Source organism: Muntiacus reevesi, chromosome 7 (genome assembly GCF_963930625.1).
Source record: "Muntiacus reevesi chromosome 7, mMunRee1.1, whole genome shotgun sequence".
In the NCBI taxonomy this organism is placed as follows: domain Eukaryota; kingdom Metazoa; phylum Chordata; class Mammalia; order Artiodactyla; family Cervidae; genus Muntiacus; species Muntiacus reevesi.
This window is the reverse complement of record NC_089255.1, coordinates 10615396-10638637: the sequence shown is the minus strand read 5'-3', so window position 1 is coordinate 10638637 and position 23242 is coordinate 10615396. Positions and strand designations below refer to the sequence as shown.

General features: G+C 33.0%; 1 protein-coding gene across 3 annotated transcripts in view; it reads right to left on the bottom strand.

Annotated features, from left to right (window-relative positions):
• TENT2 (terminal nucleotidyltransferase 2) overlaps positions 1-23242 on the bottom strand; it is a 61677-nt gene that overhangs the window by 9654 nt on the left and 28781 nt on the right. For 2 of the 3 annotated variants that reach the window (XM_065940271.1, XM_065940272.1), the window contains exons 8-13: positions 22854-22932; positions 21171-21240; positions 18231-18307; positions 17716-17844; positions 12312-12355; positions 7031-7167 (exon numbers count right to left, since the gene is read on the bottom strand). In XM_065940271.1, the coding sequence (XP_065796343.1) occupies positions 7031-7167; positions 12312-12355; positions 17716-17844; positions 18231-18307; positions 21171-21240; positions 22854-22932 (536 nt within the window). The remainder of the gene's footprint in view (positions 1-7030; positions 7168-12311; positions 12356-17715; positions 17845-18230; positions 18308-21170; positions 21241-22853; positions 22933-23242) is intronic. The other variant, XM_065940273.1, reaches the window with a different exon arrangement.

Genomic DNA, 23242 nt, shown 5'->3' with positions numbered 1-23242 from the left:
TGCAGATGGTGATTGCAGCCATAAAATTAAGACGCTTACTCCTTGGAAGGAAAGTGATGACCAACCTAGACAGCATATTAAAAAACAGAGACATTACTTTGCCAACAGGTCCGTCTAATCAAGGCTACGGTTTTTCCAGTGATCATGTATGGATGTGAGAGTTGGACTATAAAGAAAGCTGAGCGCCGAAAAATTGATGCTTTTGAACTGTGGTGTTGGAGAAGACTCTTGAGAGTCCCTTGGACTGCAAGGAGATTCAACCAGTCCATCCTAAAGGAGATCAGTCCTGAGTGTTCATTGGAGGAACTGATGTTGAAGCTGAAATTCGAATACTTTGGCCACCTGATGTGAAGAGCTGACTCACTGGAAAAGACCCTGATGCTGGGAAAGATTGAGGGCAGGAGGGGAAGGGGACGAAAGAGGATGAGATGGTTGGATGGCATCACCAACTCGATGGACATAGGTTTGGGCGGACTCCAGGAGTTGGTGATGGACAGGGAGGCCTGGCATGCTGCGGTTCATGGGGTCACAAAGAGTCGGACACGACTGAGAGACTGAACTGAACTACATGTTAGTTCCTTCTCATGCCTAATCTCATTTTTAGTTCATCTTGGTATTATGATACTTTTCAAATGGAAAAATGAAAAGCACATGGGGTAAAGTATGGGGGAAGGGATAGTTAGGGAGTTAACATGTACACACTGCTATATAGAAAATGGATAACCAACAAGGACCTACTGTATAGCAGATGGAACTCAGCTCAATGTTACATGGCAGCCTGGATGGGAGGGAAGTTTGGGGGAGAATGGATGCATGTATATCTATGGTTGAGACACTTCATTATCCACCTGAATCCATTACAGCACTGTTTGTTAATTGGCTATACCCCAATACAAAATAAAACATTAAAAAAAAAATAAAAAACAGAAAACGGCAAAATTCTGTAAAGCAATTATCCTTCAATAAAAAATAAATAAATTTTTTAAAAATGAAAAAAACATAAAACTCAAAAGCAATTCAAAAGTTGTTAATACTCTGTCACATTTGCTTGTGTGTGTACCTATACGTGTATATTTTGAACTAAAGCGTTTATTAAGTGCGAGCAGAGAGAAACTTCATTTCTTAATCCTTTGGCATATACCTAAGAATAAGGCCATTCTCCTTTGCAACATTAGCAGCATTAAGACATTAATATAACCCAATCAAAAAATGGGCCAAAGAACTAAACAGACATTTCTCCAAAGAAGACATACAGATGGCTAACAAACACATGAAAAGATGCTCAACATCACTCATTATCAGAGAAATGCAAATCAAAACCACAATGAGGTACCATTACACACCAGTCAGGATGGCTATCTAAAAGTCTACAAGCAATAAATGCTGGAGAGGGTGTGGACAAAAGGGAACCCTCTTACACTGTTGGTGGGAATGCAAACTAGTACAGCCGCTATGGAAAACAGTGTGGAGATTTCTTTAAAAACTGGAAATAGAACTGCCAAATGACCCAGCAATCCCGCTGCTGGGCATACACAGCGAGGAAACCAGATCTGAAAGAGACACGTGCACCCCAATGTTCATCGCAGCACTGTTTATAATAGCCAGGACATGGAAGCAACCTAGATGCCCATCAGCAGATGAATGGATAAGGAAGCTGTGGCACATATACACCATGGAATATTACTCAGCCGTTAAAAAGAATTCATTTGAATCAGTTCTAATGAGATGGATGAAACTGGAGCCCATTATACAGAATGAAGTAAGCCAGAAAGATAAAGACCATTACAGTATACTAACACATATATATGGAATTTAGAAAGATGGTAACGATGGCCCTATATGCAGGGCAGAAGAAGAGACACAGAAGTACAGAACAGACTTTTGAACTCTGTGGGAGAAGGGGAGGGTGGGATGTTTCGAAAGAACAGCACCGAAGCATGTATATTATCTGTGGTGAAACAGATCACCAGCCCAGGTTGGATGCATGAGACAAGTGCTCAGGGCTGGTGCACTAGGAAGACCCAGAGGGATCGGGTGGAGAGGGAGATGGGAGGGGGGATCGGGATGGGGAATACATGTAACTCCATGGCTGATTCATGTCAATGTATGACAAAACCCACTACAATACTGTAATTAGCCTCCAACTAAAAAAAAAAAATGAAAAAATTTAAAAATTAAAAAAAAAAAGACATTAATATAACTCAAATGCCTTTTATAATTTTGCCACCCCAATCAGACTGCAATCAAGCTTCATCCATTGTATTTGAACGTTCCATCTCTTTAATCTGGAAACGTTCCCTCCACTTTTTTTAAACCGACTTTGACTTTTCGAGAAATTAGGCCAGTTGTTTCACAGAATATATACCTTCTAAATTATCTCTCTCTCTTCATTGCATCACTTAAAACATTCATGTATCTTCTTAACCTTGTATACCTAAGACATCAGAGTATCTAAGGGTTTATTAGTCTTTGGGCCTTTTCTCTCTTCTCAAAAAGTTTTCTAGCTTTTAAATCCCATCTACCAGATGAAAAACCCCTAAAACTGTGACTTGTCTCCTGCACTCTAGACTTACATATCCAACTCTCTACTTAAAATCTCAAATAAGCATCTGCCTACAATGCGGGAGACCCAGGTTCAATCGCTGGGTTGGGAAGATCTCCTGGAGAAGAAAATGGCAGCCCACTCCAGTATTCCTGCCTGAAAAATCCTATATGGACGGAGGAACTGAGCAACTTCACTTTCACTTAAAATCTCTACTTGAATGTTTTGTGGGTATCTCAACCTTAAAACATTAAAAATCACTAATGTTTCTTGTTTTTCGCTTCACACCTAGGGGCAGCTCCACACTTTCAGTTGCTTAGGTCTCAAACTTTTAAGTCATTCTTGGCTCTTCTCTTTCTCTTATGTCACATTAATCTGGTGCAAATTAAAATATAAGCAAAATCTGACCACTTCTCATCCACTTCCACTGCAGCCACTTTTATCTAAGTCACATGGTTTCTCTTAGATTACCACAATACCTTCCTAAATTGTCTCCTTGCTTCTGCCTCTAGCTCCCCCTTCAGTCTGCTTTCATCCAGCAACATGTTACAAACTAAATCAGATCACATTAATTTTTCTAGTGAAACCCCTTCAGTGAGTTCCCACTTCGCGAGAAAAATTCAAAGTTACCAAAATTCACTACAAGACCCTACATGACACGGACTTCCTCAACTCTCTGACATCCTTAACTTCTACAGTCTTTTCCAGTCACAGTGGTCTCTTTGCTGTTCCTTGAACATGGGCAAACCTCCACCTCAGGGTCTTTGCAGTTGCTCTTCCTTCTGTTTAGAAAGTTCTTCTCCCATGTAGACACATAACTCACAACTTCCTCTCCACTGGGTCTTTTTTTCAAAGGTCACCTTTTTGGTGAGAATATTCTGTCTCTATGCTAGGTATTAAATGGCAATACATGTATTAAAACTGCAACAACTAAATACATCAGAATCTTTTTAAAAAAATTTTTCTCCACTTACCACCATCTAACATAGTATACATTTTATTTATTTATAGTCTATCTCTCCATGACTCTCTCTACATAAACTCCATGAAGACAGTTTTAACTGCCATATCCCCAGTGCAGAGAAAATAGCCTTGTATACAGTAGGCACTCATTGACTTACTGATTAAATAAAATAAGGAATAAGTAAGAATAAGAAAGGAGATAGAAAAACTGGACCTTTGTTATTTCCTTTTTTTAAAAAAAGTATGTATTTAAGTATATAAGTATGTATTTTTAATTCAATAGACAGACTACCAGTAATGATGAGTGATGAGGCATCAAGAAAATAAAGGCAACTATAAAACAGACACTTTTTAAGGTTCCTAGAATCTACAGTATCTATGAGTCTATAAGACATTTAAAACTTACACTTTTCTTTTTCCTAACATACAAAATGATTAAACTGACTGTATTTTTCCAGATTCCCTGAGCCATCTGACCCCCTTTCTCCTATACTGTCAGTTCCCCGCTCCCGGGTACATTTCTAGAAATTTGGCTTCATTTTTGTAATTTTCAGCAGCAAAGTTTAAGGCGAAAGCTATGAGTGAAGTAGGTAAAAAAATCTTAGCAATTTTTAAATGGCTGTATAAAAATCTCAGCAACATTTATACCATGTAGTCTAGCATCCTTTCACAGGCACTTAATTCTTTGTCTTTCAGTAAAGGGAATTTTTTAACTGAGTATCTCAAACTTCAGAAGAAATCCTTACAAACCATTCTAATGGCTGCGAGAATTCCTAAACAGGCACCTGGTTCATTACCATGACTACACTCTTGGCTGTGCTTCCTATAGTCAAATTTCTGAAAACATCTGGTATGAAACAGCAATGCACTACATGATCAAACAGGAGATAAACATGTCACCTAAATCATGCACCATCATAACAAGTGTATCTAAAAAAGTTCAAAACCTCTCTCCAAGCACCAGCATTCTAGTGCCATGTCACGCCACACAGCACGCTCAAAGTGAACTAACACACAAACCTGAACGTCTATCACTTTGTTTCAGTCATTTGACTTGAAAAGCAGCTGATTTTCAAGGCATTTCCCTAGATGCTCTAATCCTAAACTCAACATGGCAGAAAAATACCTTTCTTCTATGAATCCTTTCCCTCTCTACAAACCTCCCCCAATATCTAATTGACATAACACCACAGATATGCTGATGCGGTCTAACAATTAAGTACGTGGCTTTGGAGTCACTGGAATCCGAGTCCTGGTTCTCTAACTGAATACAATTATCTAACTGTATCATCAGAGGACAAAGTTCACAAACTGCCAAAGCTTGAAAGGGGGTTATTGTGAGGATTACATGAGATAGTACACGGGAATCAGTCAGCATACTGCAGTGCACTAGGGAAACATTCATGAACCATTAGCTATTATCATTGCAACATCTTAAAAAAATCTTAACTCCAGAATGATCTTTATAGTCTCTTATGTCCCATGTAGACTTAAATCTTTCCTCATCTCTATATAAACAAAGGCTCCTCTTTCCTTTATATTTTTGCTGTCTAGACTTACATTCAGGTCCTAATCATTTTTAACCTGGATTATTAAAACTTCATTCTTACTGAACTACTTTCCTTTAGCACTTTTCTTACTCCTTTTGTTAACCTAATTCAGTAATTTTTAAGTCACCTTAAGGATCTTTGACTTACATCCATAATCTTTATCCTTCAAAATGATTCTATAACAAGTATTTTCCAAGTACCAACTATCTGGCATTGGGCAAGGTAATGGAGATACAAACATAAACAAAACAGATGGAAGTTTATTTGAAGGAAATTAAATAATACTTCTTCAGGCCCTGTTTCATTTTATGAGTCAGGTTTCTTCAAAACTTCTGTATGACAGCAGATAGTATCAACATTTCAGTAAAGTATCATAGTTAAGAGAGTGAATTTTGCATTCAAAACTATCTGAAATATTCCCCTTACTACCTATGAGATTTTTGGCCACTTTCCTTACCTCTCCATATGTCCCATTGGTTAAACAGGCATAAAATAACATCAACTCATGTAAACTCAATGAGATAATGCATATGATCTCCTTAGAACAGTTTTCCCCACCAAGTAATAGCAATTATTGCTCTTACATTATTGTTCCCCCCCTCCAAACCTTTCCAAAACAGTATCCTACTATTATTGTACTCTCCTCCTCTAATGTTTTACCACTCCTAAACTCTCTCATTCCCTCCTTCAAGCTTTCCCAAATTGATCAGAAGAGGTGCATACAACTCCTAATTCTACTCTATCTGGACTAAGAACTCCCATAAGAACTTCCAGTTATGGCCAGCCCGATTACACACTTTACTGTTTCATGTCTATATATCACTCTCACCAAAAAAGAAAAAAATGAGAAGTATTCTTTGATGTATATATCATACAAACACAACTATTTATCCAAATATCCAGTATTAACTACATCTTTTTCCAAGTTTGTTTTAGCTTGTATTTTTTATTACAAATTTTAAGTTCCTACAAAATATATATTCCAAATTATATAGCATTTGCTAGGAGATCCAACCAGTTCATCCTAAAGGAGATCAGTCCTGAATGTTCATTGGGGGGACTGATGTTGAAGCTGAAACTCCAATACTTTGGCCACCTGATGCAGAGAGCTGACTCATTTGAAAAGACCCTGATGCTGGGAAAGATTGAGGGCAGGAGGAGAAGGGGACGACAGAGGATGAGATGGTTGGATGGCATCACCGACACAATGGACATGGGTTTGCATGGACTCCAGGAGTTGGTGATGGACAGGGAGGCCTGGCATGCTGCGGTTCATAGGGTCGCAAAGAGTCGGACACGACTGAGCGACTGACCTGACACAGGTCTTACTATGTAAAGAGACAGCTAAATATAAAAGGAGATCGCTACTGAAATCAACTAACAGTAGGCTTGCTGCTGCTGCTGCCAAGTCGCTTCAGTTGTGTTCGACTCTGTGCAACCCCACAGACGGCAGCCCACTAGACTCCCCGGTCCCTGGGATTCTCCAGGCAAGAACACTGCAGTGATCGGGATGGGGAACACATGTAAATCCATGGCTGATTCACGTCAATGTATGGCAAAAACCACTACAATATTGTAAAGAAATTAGCCTCCAACTAATAAAAATAAATGGAAAAAAAAAAAGAACACTGGAGTGGGTTGCCATTTCCTTCTCCAATGCATGAAAGTGAAAAGTGAAAGTGAAGTCATTCAGTCGTGTCTGACTTTTAGCAACCCCATGGACTGTAGCCCACCAGGCTCCTCTATCCATAGGATTTTTCCAGGCAAGAGTACTGGAGTGGGGTGCCATTGCCTTCTCCAAATAGTAGGCTTACTATTTTTTATTAGCTTGAAACAGGATATCATTAGGTATTACATTTTATAAACTACACATTTCTGAACTAGTTTATAACAATGAAATTGATAAATACATTTTCTGACCCAATTTGTTGCATTCATTTATACACAAATATACACAATTTGAAGTTTCACTTACTCAAATTCTGTAGCATAATATTTCAGAAAGCCCAGTAAGAGGTCCCCAAGGTTTGATTCATTCTTTGAGAGGTAAGGAGGAACATTACATGGCGCTTGATGTACAAGGTGCAACTGTATAGAAGGACTAAAAGATTCCTATCAAAAAGAAAAAGGAAAAATGTGTGAGGCCATTTAAAAACACACCCCCCAAAAAAACCTTATAAATCTTAATATAAGGCTGTCTGGAGAAGAGAGAATTTTCTTTACATTGGCAATTTGGAAATCTGAAGATTTTCTCCCAGTAAAGATTTCAACAATGTATGGACTAAGCCAGAAAGAACCTGAAAAACTAAGACATTCTAATCCTCAACTGAGGTATATCACTCAGTTAACCAAATGAATTCCATGGGAGCAAAAGTTTTTTAATTCATAAATAAAACCTTACAGTACATACCAAGATTCCATCCAATAAATATAGATTTCTTTACAAATATACCTCAAGGTAAGAGCTTTTTCTAATTGCCACTTAAAATCTTACAAAGGTCATAAAAGTTTAATATATAAATAGTACTGACACTGATTTTAAGAATTTTTACAATTTTATTTCATTTTTGTATGTTGCATTTTAGAGGGAATAGAAATAATGTTCAACACAAACTGAACTTGAAAACTCAAATCAGTAAGCAACACTGAGCTATCCGTTTTTGGTACAATATTCACAAAGGAGGACATCATGTGCTTGCCTTCTAGGCCCAAAGAAGTCACCTATCAGAAAGAATACCAGTGCGTACTTATTCTTTCTGCCTATGGAATGCCATTCATTTTCATATCTGATCTTTCCCTTATTAGTAGAAAGTTGTGGCTCTAAAATAAACTGAACTATAGAAATTCTCAAGTAATACATATCCATTATGTTAGAAAATACTTTTTCAGGTAATTTTCACAGTACCCTCAAAAGAGGTTTTCTATATTCTCCTTTGCCACTAAGTAGAAAGTTTTAAAAACAAAACGATTAAACAAAAAGACTTAACCAGACATCGGAATGACAACTATACTTAAGGTTCTCAACTACCCAACAGATCAAACTTGGGTTTATGGATATTAATTCAATTAGTAAAATCGGAATAACCCCAGTAACACGGAGAAATAGGGTAGTGCACCTATTTAATGGTATTCTCAAAATACATCAGCAAAAACAAGGGGCAAGAAAATAGAAACATCTCCTCCTCCTGCCCCATTATCTATAATTTTATCAATAATTTTAACTACCAAGAAGTGATTATCTTTTTGCCAGAAGAAAATATCCTACTCAAACCACAATTCACAAAGATGGCATTCCTAAATGTGGGACTTGCCTTACACATCTAACAGATGTAATATTACAGGTCATGACCCAAGTAGAAATCTTCTTTATCCCAAAGACTAGGGGGTCAGAGACAAGCACTGATTTGTAACAGCAGAAGGGAGAACAGGTCTCTTGTCTTACTCTTACATTCTCTCTTGTTAAGCATAAAACTGGGCTTAGGACTCTAAAGTGTAAAATTGAAATAATATTCTCCAGCAAATTAAACAAAAAGGTATAAGTTCAAATGACAGGAAAAAGAAAAGTGGGTCACTGTTTAACAATTTCTGCTCTGAAAGCTTATTAATTTTGATTTCTAGCACTTAGCACAATAAACATTCAATTTACAAAATGATGCTGAAACAGAGCAGCCATTTTCTTACTTGAAGTTTAAAACTGTCTGAACCTCCTTTAAAATTTGTTTTTTTCAGTAATTTAAAGAAATACATCAGTAATTGTGAGATTAAAACTGTAGCATTATAAGGCCTATTGTATTAAAATGCTGAAAGACCCTGGTCTGTGTTGTCTTAGCGCCACTGTTCTTTTTCAAGATCATATGTAAAAAGGGTCATATCATACCTACTGAGGGAGAACTAAAGGAGAAATACAAACAAACAAACAAACAAAAATTAGGATCCAACTAAAAGAAGCTACGAGTAAAAAGGAATTCGATTTAACCTTAAGTAACCCCCATTTTTGGTAATCCTTCGTAGTACAGAAAGATTTTCTGCTTTAAGAAAAATTTCATCGAAGTTATTTCTTTAAAAGGAGCTCCCCAATTGCATTTATGTATTGAAATAGAGTATGTTACTTCAGATAGGATGAAGGTGGGCAGAGTTTAAGCTAACAGATTAGAGAGCACAGAAAGAGTAATCCAAAAGCCAAAGAAATAAAAGCAGCCTTTAAAACTACAATCTAAATCCATAGAAAGACAATTTAACCAATACAAAACCTGTTTCTTACAGCATTTTTCTCCTTTGGATTATTGATATTTATTGGTTTAATTTTTTAACACAGAAAATATATTTACTGTTTTTTAAGGTTCTTATTTTGGGCTTCTGATATCCAAATATGCAATGACTTAATTCCTAAAACCATTTTCCAAGTGATATTTAAATGCTGAAGACACATATCTTCCATTTCTCTTCACAATACCAAGTTAAGAAAAATTTAAATACGTAATCTCAAAAAACATCTGAAAAGTCTCACTGTTTCTGTCCATACAACTGCCTAACAAAAACACCTTTTGCCAGACTCCCATCACTTTTTGAAGGTGTGTCATAATCTTTAAAGTCCAAAATGTGGGCAATTAAGCACTTTCTGGACTACATTAAACTGGGTTAACTTGTTTACTTGGTAACTGTTCTAAAGGTATAACTTAAATGAAAGATGACTGTTTTCCATCTCTAGGCAAAGAAATATAAGCTGCACAATTTTCTAAGAATATGAATTATTAAAGCCTAGAAAGAAATGTTGAGGAAGATCTCAAAGAAAAGGATAACCGATACAGAGCATTTAAGTGGAGTTTTACGTGAATAGAAAGAACTAAATGATACACTGACGTTCTACCAAGATTTAGCTATAAGCAGATCATCACTAATCTAGTGATGTATATTAAAGATTGATAAATAAATTGCCTTTAAACTTCATCTGATATGAGATCTTCCAACTTTTGAAAGGAGTTAAAGTATTTAACACAAAATAGAAGTACTACTATGAAGTGGTGAAGAGCCTGAGTTCCGGAGTCAGGCCTAGGTATGAAACCTTGTTCTTCCATTAGCTACATGAACTTAACCACGTTACCTAGCTTTCCAAAGGTCAAGCTCCTTCATCCATAATACAAGGAAAATAATTGCATTCACAGGGCGTTATACAAATTATATGATACAATGTATATGGAAAGAAAAGTAACAATAGTATTACCTACTTATTGATTATTCAGTATATGCCAGGCATCATCATTATTTTAACTGCACATCTACAATAACACACTATGGTTACCTCCAGCAACTTTCAATGTATTACTTTGGAATTAACTTTGGTTTCTGAAAATAGGAAGATATCACTAGGGAAGGAAACAAATATAAGCTGTCTTGATAAATCTACCTAGCATAAGTGTAGTAGGTAAATCTCATAAAATGCTTACATTAAAATAAAAATCCCTTCACACACTTAATCTGAGTTTATATATTTAAACTTGTCAATTTCATTTCTTTAACTCAATAGTAAACACTCTGTCCTCTATCACTGATGTTGCTTTAAGTCAATAATTAAGAAGTAATAATCAATAATGCTATATATCGTGATAGTTTTCAAAGATAAAGATGTCTGTTTTATCCTTTTCTTTCATAATTCAATATCACAACTGAATTGAAATATTACACTAACTTTTTAATTAATATTTTCTAAATTTTGAAGAAACATGAAAATGACAAAAAAATACTTTATAGAGGGAAGAAAACATTCAAGAATAGGTCCAAAAGTTCACGTTATTTACATTTCTACACTTTCTGAAGTCTTCTTTGTCATACTACTTAAAAGAATAAATACTGATACCCAGCTATACTATACATTCATTATAACAGCTCTTCATAGCAGAAATTTATTTTTAAAAGGAGGAAGATGAGACAGATTCCAGAAGGTTCTTCTTGTTAAATGGTCTCTTCTCATAGACGACCCCCCATGAACTGAGAGGCCCCCACTGCAGCAAGACTCTATTTACAGTGAACCTATATTATCCAGCACCTTACATGTGAGCATTACAAGAATAACTGATGTTCAAAAACAAGAACATCACTTCTCAATCATCAAAGATTATATTACATTTAATTTAGGTTCTATGTCAATATATTTATTATATTTTCTCATACATAAAAAAAGTTCTTTGAAAAACTTTGATCACTCAACAGGGATGTTATGTTTCCTATATAGCATGACTAGTAAGTTCAGAAAACTCTTCTTAAAAGTTTATGAATTAACAGGTAAAAAATGTAGTTTTAAAAGGCTGGTCAAACATTCTATGCAAGCAGCTTAAATATTATTTCCAAAAAAACCAGGAACAAGAATGACTATGGAGGAAAACAGAAATGGTAAGACTTATATAAATAAAGAAACAGTGAAATCTGGGGAAAAAAAAGAACATAAAAACTAGAAAAGAAACAAAAATATTCATATAGATTATTAATATGTACATTACCAAGGTTTCTCTAAACTCAAACTGAGTATATATTAAACTTTTTCTAGTAGGCATACTTCATTTCTTGAGGGTTTCTAATTAACTTCACCAGGATTCTTTTTTTTTTTTTTTTTTCTTTTTCACCAGGATTCTTAATAATGTACATACAAGGACAGTGTACATGTTACCTCTTAGAATGTTACTTGATAAGATCAAATGAAACATTAAAAGGTTATCCAATTGTTCAACTTCTTAGGGCAGATGGAATTCCACCATCTCAACTTGCTTCATTTGTAGCAATGCTTCCTAAGGCTCACCTGACTTCACATTCCAGGATGTCTGGCTCTAGGTGAAATTTTTTCCTCTGATTTCAAATTATACGTATGTTAGGCTGTAAAACTTCTGAGCTACTAAAGAAGTGTTCTAAAATTACATTTTAAAGTAACATGAAGAAAACTGGTCTGAGTCCAAATGTGCCTTCACCAACTAAGTATATTTCATTCCCATTAATGATAATCATCAGTGTCATACAAAAAGTTCCATCATTAACATAAAGGACAAGATTGTCTGCCAATAATCAAAAAAAATAGCAGAGACTTCCAAAAAATTATATGAAATATTTTTAACATTCTAGTGGTCAATGTTTACCTCAGCCTATGTAGAAAATATTATTATAACTTAGAAGGTAACTATTTCTATTTTTATTCACAATAATATTGCACATAATAGTTCCATATACACTTGTCATAACAGGTATTATAATAATTTATAAGAAACACTTACTGGGTAAATTTTTTGGATGGATGGAAGGATGGGTTCAGGTAAGGCTATAAAAAGAAAAAGTTTAAAGCTGCCGTGATTCATGTAATTCATTTTACAAAGCAATTAATTTGTCAGCTACCCACAGGTATAAGACTATATGGGTTTATGCTAAAATTCAACAGTTTTCACATATTTTGTGAAATTAATTCTGATTCCTAAAAATTAAAATTCAAAATATATCAAAGTTGACATTTTAAGGTCTATTAATAAGTTATGTATACTTCTATGTAAACCAATGTTCCTTACATGGTTTTAGAAAAATAGATCATCAATAAATGGACACACATTTGGTCCAACACTAGACACACACACAAAATAAGCAAGACAAGGATTGTGCTACAGATATTAAACAGACATTGTTAAGATGGTTCTAACTATCAAAAAAAACTTTGAAAGTACAGTCCAATGGCACTACATCGTAAGAACAACAGCTCTATCATAATTGTTCCTTTATTATTTAATTTCTTCTAATAATAATATCAAAATTGAGATAGTTTCAGAAAACTGTATCTACTGAGGAAAAAAAAAACAATTGAAAAAAAAATCTTCGACTTCATTTATATATTTTAAGAAAGAAAACCTCAGCAAAGTTTAGAAATCTAAATCAGGAGATCTGTACCAATCCACTATAAAATAAAATTTTATACAAAAGAATCAATATCTTCATATGTCATTGTATTTTTTAACTGCCATTCTTCACCCTTCAACAGCTTTCCCCGAATCCAACTTCATTAAATGCATTAACTGTAATTTCACATCATTATAATGTAGATGGAACAACAAGAAAGGCAAAGTGCTTAATACTTACAATACAAGAAACAACTATAAAATACAGTGTCTTGAATATGGTAAGATACAAATAACACATTTATAAGATTTCTTTAAGATTAAAGACCAATACAATACTCCATAGTAAACTATGGCTTAAGAATTATAAATACATTATATAGACAGCTGACCCTTGAATAACTCAGGGATCAGGGGTGCCAACCCCTGTACAGTTGAAAATCTGCATGCAACTTTATAGTTGGCTCTCCATATCTGAGGTTTTAAATCTACAGATTCAACCAACTATAGATCATATAATAAATACTGATATATATATATATATATATATATATATATATATAAAAATCTGTAAGTAGACCGCACAATTCAAACCTATGCTGTTCAAGGATCAACTGTAATTAAATAAATTCAGCAACAAAGAATCATTAATTCACTTTTAATCTGCTATTAAGCAAAAATTTTTAAATGAGTGCTGGAATACATTAATGAACACAAAATCAACCATTATGATCAATTTACATGGTCTCCAACTATGATTATAAATGTATAAATTTTTACCACATAGTACAAAGTAGGATGCTTTATTTAAATATCTTTTCTGTATCACACTTTACTCCCAAGTTGAAAATTAGAACAAAATAATAAATAAAATAAAATTAGAATAAATTTCCATGATAGTATGGAACGTTCACAATATATGACTAAGAATATTAGGAGAAAAAAACTCACTCATTACTTACCAGAATCACCCTCAGGAATTAAGGCTACATATCTTCTTTCCCTAAAGACATTCAAATGCTCAAATTCTAGAAGACCTTACAAATAAACTCAAGCCCCAGTCACTTAATCTTAAAAGTCTCTGTATTTGCCTAACAATTTAATAGCATTTTAATAATTTTCATTATAACATAGACGACAAATTGAAAACTCTTACTAGAAATTAGTTTAAGTTTTAAGTCTAGAAATCTAAACTCTATACCCATTGAACACTCCCAGTAAAATAAAAGACTGTAGAAACTTTTTCAAAAATATTATCGCATTCTAGTGACAGAATCACAACTAGAATGCTAGGAGAGAAAAATAAACACAAAACACTGGAATAGGGTCTTTCAATAGATAAAAGAGTCTTTAGAACTAAGCAATGTGGAAGTTTTTGAGGGCAGGGTTATCATTCAATAAATCCCTTGCCTTAAAGATTTAAAAATACTAATCATTAGAGAAGCAATTAATGTACTCTGGCAATTATTTATCAATGCTATCCTGATAGTAACCTCGAAACATTTAATAGTTTTTCCAAATATTTTATTCCAAAGCAATACAGATTCTGGAAGAATCTCTGTAACATCTATTATGACATCTATTTTGAAGTCATAATATTTTGCTCTCTAAAAAGCAAAATAAAACAAATTTATTATTAAAAGAAAAGACCAACAGATTATACCTTGAACAGACTTAATCTATACAATTTTACTTTGCCTGTATTTCGAATGAGCGCTTTCTTGTCAGGCCTTCACTAACTTATACACACATATGTTCCATGCTAATTCATCAAAGATTACACTAATTAAAAAAAAAAAAAGCAGATCCTCAAAGACACTAAACAACCACTAATTCTGAAAATGCAAGAATTTAAAAATGCCTAAAGATAGATCTATACCTGGTAACGTGGTAAACAGTTCACGACTATTCATTCACTCATATTATTATTTCTAACCAATTGACACTTTTGCCTTTACTATTAATTTTTTTTTTTAAATGTTGACTCACCTATTTCTTTTTTTTTTTTCCATTTATTTTTATTAGTTGGAGGCTAATTAACTTTACAATATTGTAGTGGTTTTGGCCATACATTGACATGAATCATCCCTCTGGGTCTTCCCAGTGCACCAGCCGCGAGCACTTGTCTCATGCATCCAACCTGGGCTGGTGATCTGTTTCACCCTAGATAATATACATGTTTCGATGTTGTTCTCTCAAAACACTCTTAATATTAGATTGCTAGTAAACTCTCTTCTCAATGAGTTTTCCCCTCTTGCTTTCAGGAGTCACATTTTCAACCATATGCAGTTTGTAATTGGGGCTTCCCAGGTGGCTCAGACAATAAAGAATCTGCCTGCAATGCAGGAGATCCAGATTCTATCCCTGGTCTGGGAAGATCCCCTAGAGTGGGGAACGGCTACCCACTCCAGTATTCTTGCCTGGAAAATTCCACGGACAGAGGAGCCTGGCATGCTACAGTCCTAATTGTTGAAATTTGTGCTAGGAAATGCATTAGTTAACTTTTTCAACCTTTCTACATAGAGAGGACCTGTTTCCTTTCTCTGTTCATGACAGAAAAGACATTAACGTATTTAAAGTTAAACGAAACTTAAAGGTCATCTAATCTAACTATTAGTGTTACAGACGAATATTAAGGCCAGCAAGGTAGAATTATTTGGCCAAAATCACAAAAATTAGTTAACTGTGGCAGAGCTAAAACTGCTCAATACACCTGAAGAGTCTTGCATGACAAGAAAAGCAATTACTTATTTCAATCTCTCTAATTTCTTCTAGGGAGGAATGGGTTAAATCTGCCAAAGTACAGAATTACACAGTATGTCTGGGTAGCTGATGTCTTTTAACAAATACCTAGAAATGGCTGATTCGAGTGCCATAAATTACTAATCACCTTAGTAAATAAGACCACTTTGTCAAGAATAAAATACATTTAACAAAATCTAAATCAAGTTTTAACATGATTTTATCACACTGGTAAAATACTAATATTTGAATTTGTCCTTTTTTGGTCACGTTGCACAGCATCAAGGATCTTAGTTTCCCAATCAGTTATGGAACCCAGGTCCTCCGCAGCAGAAGTGTGGAGTCTTAACCACTGGACCACCAGGGAAGTCCCACTAATATCTGAATTACTGCTTACAAAACCTCCATGGAGCCTCTGTGATTAAAGTACATTTCCTAAAAAAGCAATCAAATTAAAATTTCTAATGTAACCCAAAAGAATGGAGGGATAGGGCACATATTGTGAATGTTCATGCATGTTATATGTTTTAGTCAAATCTGATGTTTAAACCACAACTAAAACTAAAAAATGAATAGATACTAGGTGGTAATACATAAGTGTTAGCCATATTATTCATATTTTATAAAAGAATTATTTCTAACCAATTCTATTTTTCATGAAAGTAAACTGCAATTCACAAAAGAATACAGTTCACCATAAAAGCATCAAAGGTAATGTTTCACACTGAACTATAAAATTGAACAAAAATAACTGGTGATATGTAAAGTAGCATCTAAAACAGCCAACATCGCTTTGGTGCGGCAAATCAATCATCAAACTAGTATATATCCAAGACTGTTCAGCAACAAAAATATTATAATTAGCTTGAAATATTTTAACAACAGAGGAAGAATATCTAACCTTTCTGATCATCACTGAATCACAAAATTTTGGCCCATTTAAACTATATTAAGTCTCTCTCAGAATCTGAAAAAAAATTCATTTGATTTCATTGTTCAGCTAAAAATATACTTCTTTATATATAATAAAAATATCTATAAGTACAGTAATATATAAAGAAAATAAATACTACTGTCTATAAATAAAATAATAAAAAATTAAATAAAATAAATATTACTGTCTATAAATATGCCAGACAAATTTCTGGCATACACCTTTTCAATATTTGTATACATATGAATATATACACATTCATAGCAACTATTTTTTGAATAAAATTGGTATTTTATTGTGCATGACAGCATATCATGAGTTTCCTTCTACTTCAGTAACTTTAAAACATTATTTTTAGTGTTCATATAAATTTAATATTAGGATATATCATAATTAATTTAACCATTAAATTAATGGGTTTTTTATAATCTTAAATTATTTTTAATCTTTTATTATTTCAACAAATACCATGAAAATAGCTTTATATAAATTCATATAAACATCCCTCATTATTTATCTGAGGATAAATTTCTAGATATGAAATCACTGAGTGAAAGGGTATAAACATAAATATTACAACACTGCTTTCTAAACTGTTAAACATTAAGCCAGAACACATCACAGCCTAGACATACTGGTAAATGGTCTTACATTAATTAACATCAAGTATTTCATCCAATCTCCAGGACAGCCCATAGAAAATAAAAGCTCCTTTAAATCAACATGAAAATCATTTAGAGAAAAAGGAAAATAATTTAATTCCTGGTTCAAGTGAAAAATAAAAAGAACATCATGAATGGTGCTTGAGTTTATTTTTACAGGCCTCTAGACATTCATCTGGCTTAAGACAATGGGTCCACAATACAGTGGTGAAAGTTCTCTGAATACTAAAGCAAATATAGGAAATTGTCAAAATTTAAAAATACAATGAAACTTCTTTATAATGCTTTCCAGGGGTAACATTACCTAAAACACTTGTTCAAAGCAGGAAAGTAGGAAATGTGCCTTAGAAAAAAACTTTTTAAAACGATATCTGAATATAAGATCAACAGGAAAGACACCATAATCAAGTTTAACTGCATTTCCATTTTAAAAATTAGAAAAAACCCCCATAATACTTACTTTGTAAATAGTGCAAAACCATTAGTACAAGACTATAGCTGCTTAAAGTACCGCGACTGGCATCATTTATATCATGGTGACTGGCCCACTTCTTAATCACCAGTACTAACGGACGAACTCGATTTTCAACTGAAAGTAAAATTAAAACTTAAAAATGGTAAGAAGACATTTCTGCTTTCAAGTTTCTTTGAAAGTTTACATTATTTCCCAACTCCATGCCGATAGAAAGAGCAATCCCTCCTGCTATTAAACATTTTGCTTACCATAGATATGTCTTATTTCTATATAAAACATACTTCAGTTACTTTTTAAAATCACAGACTATCAAAATTCATTTTACTGAGTTATATATAACTGGTGGTATGTGATTTCAGTGTAGTAACACATTAATATATAAGAAAGTGAGACATATTGTACACAAACATAATTAAAGAGGTGTCACACATCTTTATAAAGGAATAAAGGATAAACAGAGAAGGTAATAATTATCTGAAAATAAACACAAGAAAACTTACGGTATGCATAAGTTCTGAGAAGGAATGTGTTTCTTATTCCAACAATATTGTTTACATTCAAGTCGAACTCCACACAACTATTTTCAAAAAAAAGATAAAAATTTCAGCTCAAGTACAAATTAAACTAACTCCCTAGTAACTAAATTGATATCCATCCATTCATCCAATGATACAAAATGTCATGGGCCCAAAGACAACTTTTAGTATGATCTGATATTGAAAGATATGTATTACACCAGTAAGGCTACAATCACTCTTAACAAAAAAAAGTTTTCATTTTGTAATACTTTTCAGATAAACAAAACTGTATAACCAAACATACTTCCGGGCAAGTTATCCCACTGTTATAAATTCTCAATCAATTTTGAATGACAGCAACATTTGCTTTAAAGTAGGAATGAAAACCCAAATAAAGTACAGGTGAAAAAAAACAAAAGCTCTGTCTACACTTTATTTTCCCTCCAAAAGGGTTACTAAATTATAATATCATAACAAATTTGGCTATTGATGTCTAGTAAAAACAGTAAGACCCAAACACGTAACAGAAGGGACACTTCTTTGAAACCAAAGGTATCATGCAATTCACAATTTAGAAAACACAGCAATAACAATGGTATATGTAAAGAACGGCTAAACTCAAAAAGACTACTTAATGCGTAAGTAACAGGCTCATATACTATCAGGTCAAACTTTTGTACAATGAGTCTTTTTGTGAAAAGTGCCTTAAATAAAAGCATAAAATGCCTTTCTATATTTTTTAACTGTAAAATCTGAAATATACCATTTCAGATTTTGTTATGGGAAAAGAAATCCTATAATCTTTCGATTATTCATGCACGTTAATAAACATGGATAGTGATATTAAAATTTCAGATGTATTTGGCTTTGGGAAGCTTATGGTGTAACAGTAGAGTTACATTCTTTAATTGTGCTTGTACAAATCTAACACTGAAACTAGTTTGCACTCCCTCTGTGTAACTTAAAAGAGGAAAAAAACACTTAGATGGAAACTAGTCTGCAATTAAAAACTTTCCAAAAACATGAATCCGAAGCTTAAAAAATATCCACAGTGCTTTCTTCAATTCTACTTCTGGAAATACTGAAGTACTCCTTAACATGGAAATAATTTTATGCTTATTTAAACAGGGAATGGTTAAGTTAATGACAGTAAATCCACTCAGGGAAATACTGTAAAGTGATTGAAAATAAAACCAGAAGACATTCAATGATTCAAGCATTCATGCTACATTGCTAAGTAATAAAGTATGAGCTCAATTTTACTTTTAAAAGCTCTTATGCATTCATATGCATAAAGGAGGGACTGAAAGGTTAACACCAAAACATTAACATCAGTTATATCTGAATGATCAAAATGCAGTTGTTCCTTCTTCTTAATGATGCATATATAGAAGGATGATAAAATGGTGCTTATAAAGAACATTTAACAATGAAAAAACCATGTATAATAATCTTAAATTGAAAAAGAATAAAATTGTTTATATAATTACAGCTACAAGCATTTTTTAAAACAATTATAATCAGTTAATAGTTTTATTTATATTTACTGTTTGTTATATTGTTTATAACTACAACCATTTTTAAAACTGATTATAATCAGCTAACAGTTTTGTTTACATGTATGTTTTATCTCCCTATATCTTGTGCTTTAAAAATACTCCACCATTGGGAAAAAAAAAGTTCCACTGTTACTTGAGAGAAATTTAGTAAATCTTTATAGACTGGATGGATGTTTGGATGAAGGAAGAGCAAAGTTTGAGCCATCACTTATCTAAAGATTTGTTTAAAAAAAAAAAAAAGGAAAAAATATAAATATTCAGTCAATTTTGATTATCTGAAGTAGTTATTTTCTACACAGTGATCACAAACACTGAATTAGTGATTTACTGAGCCACTGCTCCTATGGGAAACAAAGGGTTAGGCTTCCAGGAGCCCCCAGTCACATCTTTATCAGCCTATTTATCAATATGCCTACAGTCACATTTTCATCAACTGATCAATATGTAACTTTGTTTTATGTAAGTTTCTATTTAAAGACATTTAATATGCTGTTCATTCAATAAAAGTGAAGTCATTGCAGAACACTACTCATCCGTAAGTAAAACACATCTAACACACCAGTAAGGCACATCACAGCTTTGTGCACAAAACATCTACAACACCTCAGCACAATGCTAGGAGGTCATTTTAAACAGCAAATTTATGCACAAAAGCACAAAACTGTGAAAAACACACTAACTAGTCTGTGAAAAGCAATCTGTTCAGCATATGAGAGGTGAAACAAAAGGACAAGTGTATCATACTGTTAAACTCATTTGGGAAGATGTACATCAGGTGACTAAAAATTTGCCCACTCTGTGCAGGTTTATAAAATCATAAAAGTGTTACAAGTATTAATTCAGGTGGTTACAATATAAATTTTATCAAATAGGCAAATTCACAAATATGAGATCCATGAATAATGAGGATCAAGTGTATATACCTATATAAATTATAATAATAATGCCTATAAGAAATTCAGAACCTAAACTATTTAGTAGAACATGTAGATATAATTATACTAGTAACAACCTTTTTTTTTTTTTAACAACCTCTTCTGATATAAACATGCATCAAATTTCATGAATTAAGATATGTTCTCAGAGCATATTATATTTCCAAAAGGAAGAGATCATTTAAAAATCTAAAATACTATATTCTTTCAGCTATGAATAGTCTCAAATATTCAAAATGTCAACCAGAATAGCTAAGAGAGTTAAGCATGAACAACTGCTCAGATTATGTCAAAAAAATCGTCTAAGAGAACAAATCATTTCCAAAAACTAATAAAGCTATTATGCAACAGCACACCCTCCTTAATTATCTACCTCAGAATAGCTAAAAATTATCTAAAGCAACTGAAAAGATTCAGTAACTACTTACCTGACTTTATCCCTGAACTTCACAATTGGCACTTTTGCTCGAATCAACTGAGGTCTCTCAATGTAACTAGCTAAAGGATAAAAGATAAAAATGGGTATCTGTAAATGTTTCTCAAATTAATAGTATTCCAATGAACATTTCTTAAAAGTAGTATTTTACTTAGCTAAAATAATTTAAGAAAATACATTCTTTGAGAGAGAAAGCAAAGACAAAAGGACATTATCAAATTCTTCTAAGACTAGAACTTCCAATACCATATAGAGGGTTTTATATATTAATATGCTATTTTTAGAAATGTGGTCTAATACCTAATAACACCTATAAAGAATTTCATCAGAGCATTATAGGAGAAATAGGCCAGCAGCAGGGGGATAACTAAATTCTGCTACAGCACGTGGAAGATACCATGGCAGTCATAGAATCACATTTATAGAAAATGTTAAATGTAGAAATGCTGGCAACATAATACATGGGACAGTGAAAAATTCAAATAAGTATGAAAAAAACATGTATCAAATTTTTGTACTCCACCAAACTTAAATACCACATGTTAAAACTAAAACTTTTGTTATAATGCTTTTATCACCAAAATTATAAAATACATCAAGCTTCAAATACAATTATGTGCAGGAATTCAATGAGGTATAATGAAAAATAAGATTAAGTGAGTAAAGGCTCAGACACCAACAAGTTATACTCCTCAGGCAAGTAACCAAACTCACTGATTACCCCTTAATCTGACTACTCCATTATTAAAAACACTAATCAAAAAAAAAAACCACCTTTCATTAGAAATTACATGACCTCTAAGGTCCTTTTCACTTTTTATATTTTATGATTTTAATAATAATTATTAAAAATCCACTTAAGGTACGGATTTATCCTTTATTTTACAAATGCAAAATTCAAGTCCACTGAAATAAATCTCTTGCCTTCTTTCCTACAACTGATAAAAGTTGTCGTTCTTTATCAGTTGTCGTTCAAGGGTAATAACCTGTTAAGTGACTTTGTATTTTCCACCTTTAAGTCTAACACATAAGAAATATTTGTTAAAAAAATGGACATATAGTCTATCCAAGATCACACAGTTAGTGTGACTTCAAATGCCCACAATATTCTGTGGAAGTTTAAATTATTTGAAATGGCTTAACTTGTGGATTAAAATCTGCTTTGTCAGCTTATTCAAAGAGTAAAATCTTACAATAAAATGGCCTAAGTCACTAATTTTGCTTTCAGTTGGAGTGATATTTGGGCTTTGGGTTCAGAGATCATATTTTTAAAACAAGTAAAGCTGTCTGTCATTGCAAACAGATGAGATGCTCTCTTCCTCACATAGAAGTAAGACTTGTATATCTTTTGGCTTTTGAGATACTCTGCACTGCAGTTACTTACATTCATGCTTTAACTTTCCTAACAGCGTTCAGCTGTTTGAGGAAAAACTAAAACTTACATATCTCTGAATTCCTGACTACCCTCAGTGGAACAGCTTGCAAGTAGAAAGAACTGGCAAATAAATGGTTACTTTTAATTAAAAGTTAAATTCACCTGGGAAAAAGAATCCACATTATACCTAATCTCACCAGAAAATAAAACAATTCTTATCAGAAAATAAACACAATGAGAGACATTTTAAATAAATAGTTATGTCAAACGACATATGAACATGAGGCATGTCAGACTTACAAAGTCTAGTACAGAAGTGTTTGTGGACTAAGGTGAGTATATGCCGTGCTTCAGTCTTCTGATTTACCTGAAAAAAACACTGAAAAGTTAAAAATAAAGTTTTTTCATTATCTTTCTAAATTTAATGTTTTATTTTCTTACTGTATCTCAACAAAAAGAAAACATATAGAGTATACTTTTCATTGGAGTTACTTTTCAATATACATTAAATTAATTATTTAAAGGTCAACCTTTATGCTATCTTTAACATTAATATTTCTAAATCAATTTCTGATTTTACACTTAAAAGCACAACTTTAAAAGAAATATTGTAACAGCTATATGTCATTTTTTCCTTTAGTATAAATGTACAAAAAATAATCTGCAAGAAAAATAAACAGAATTTTAAC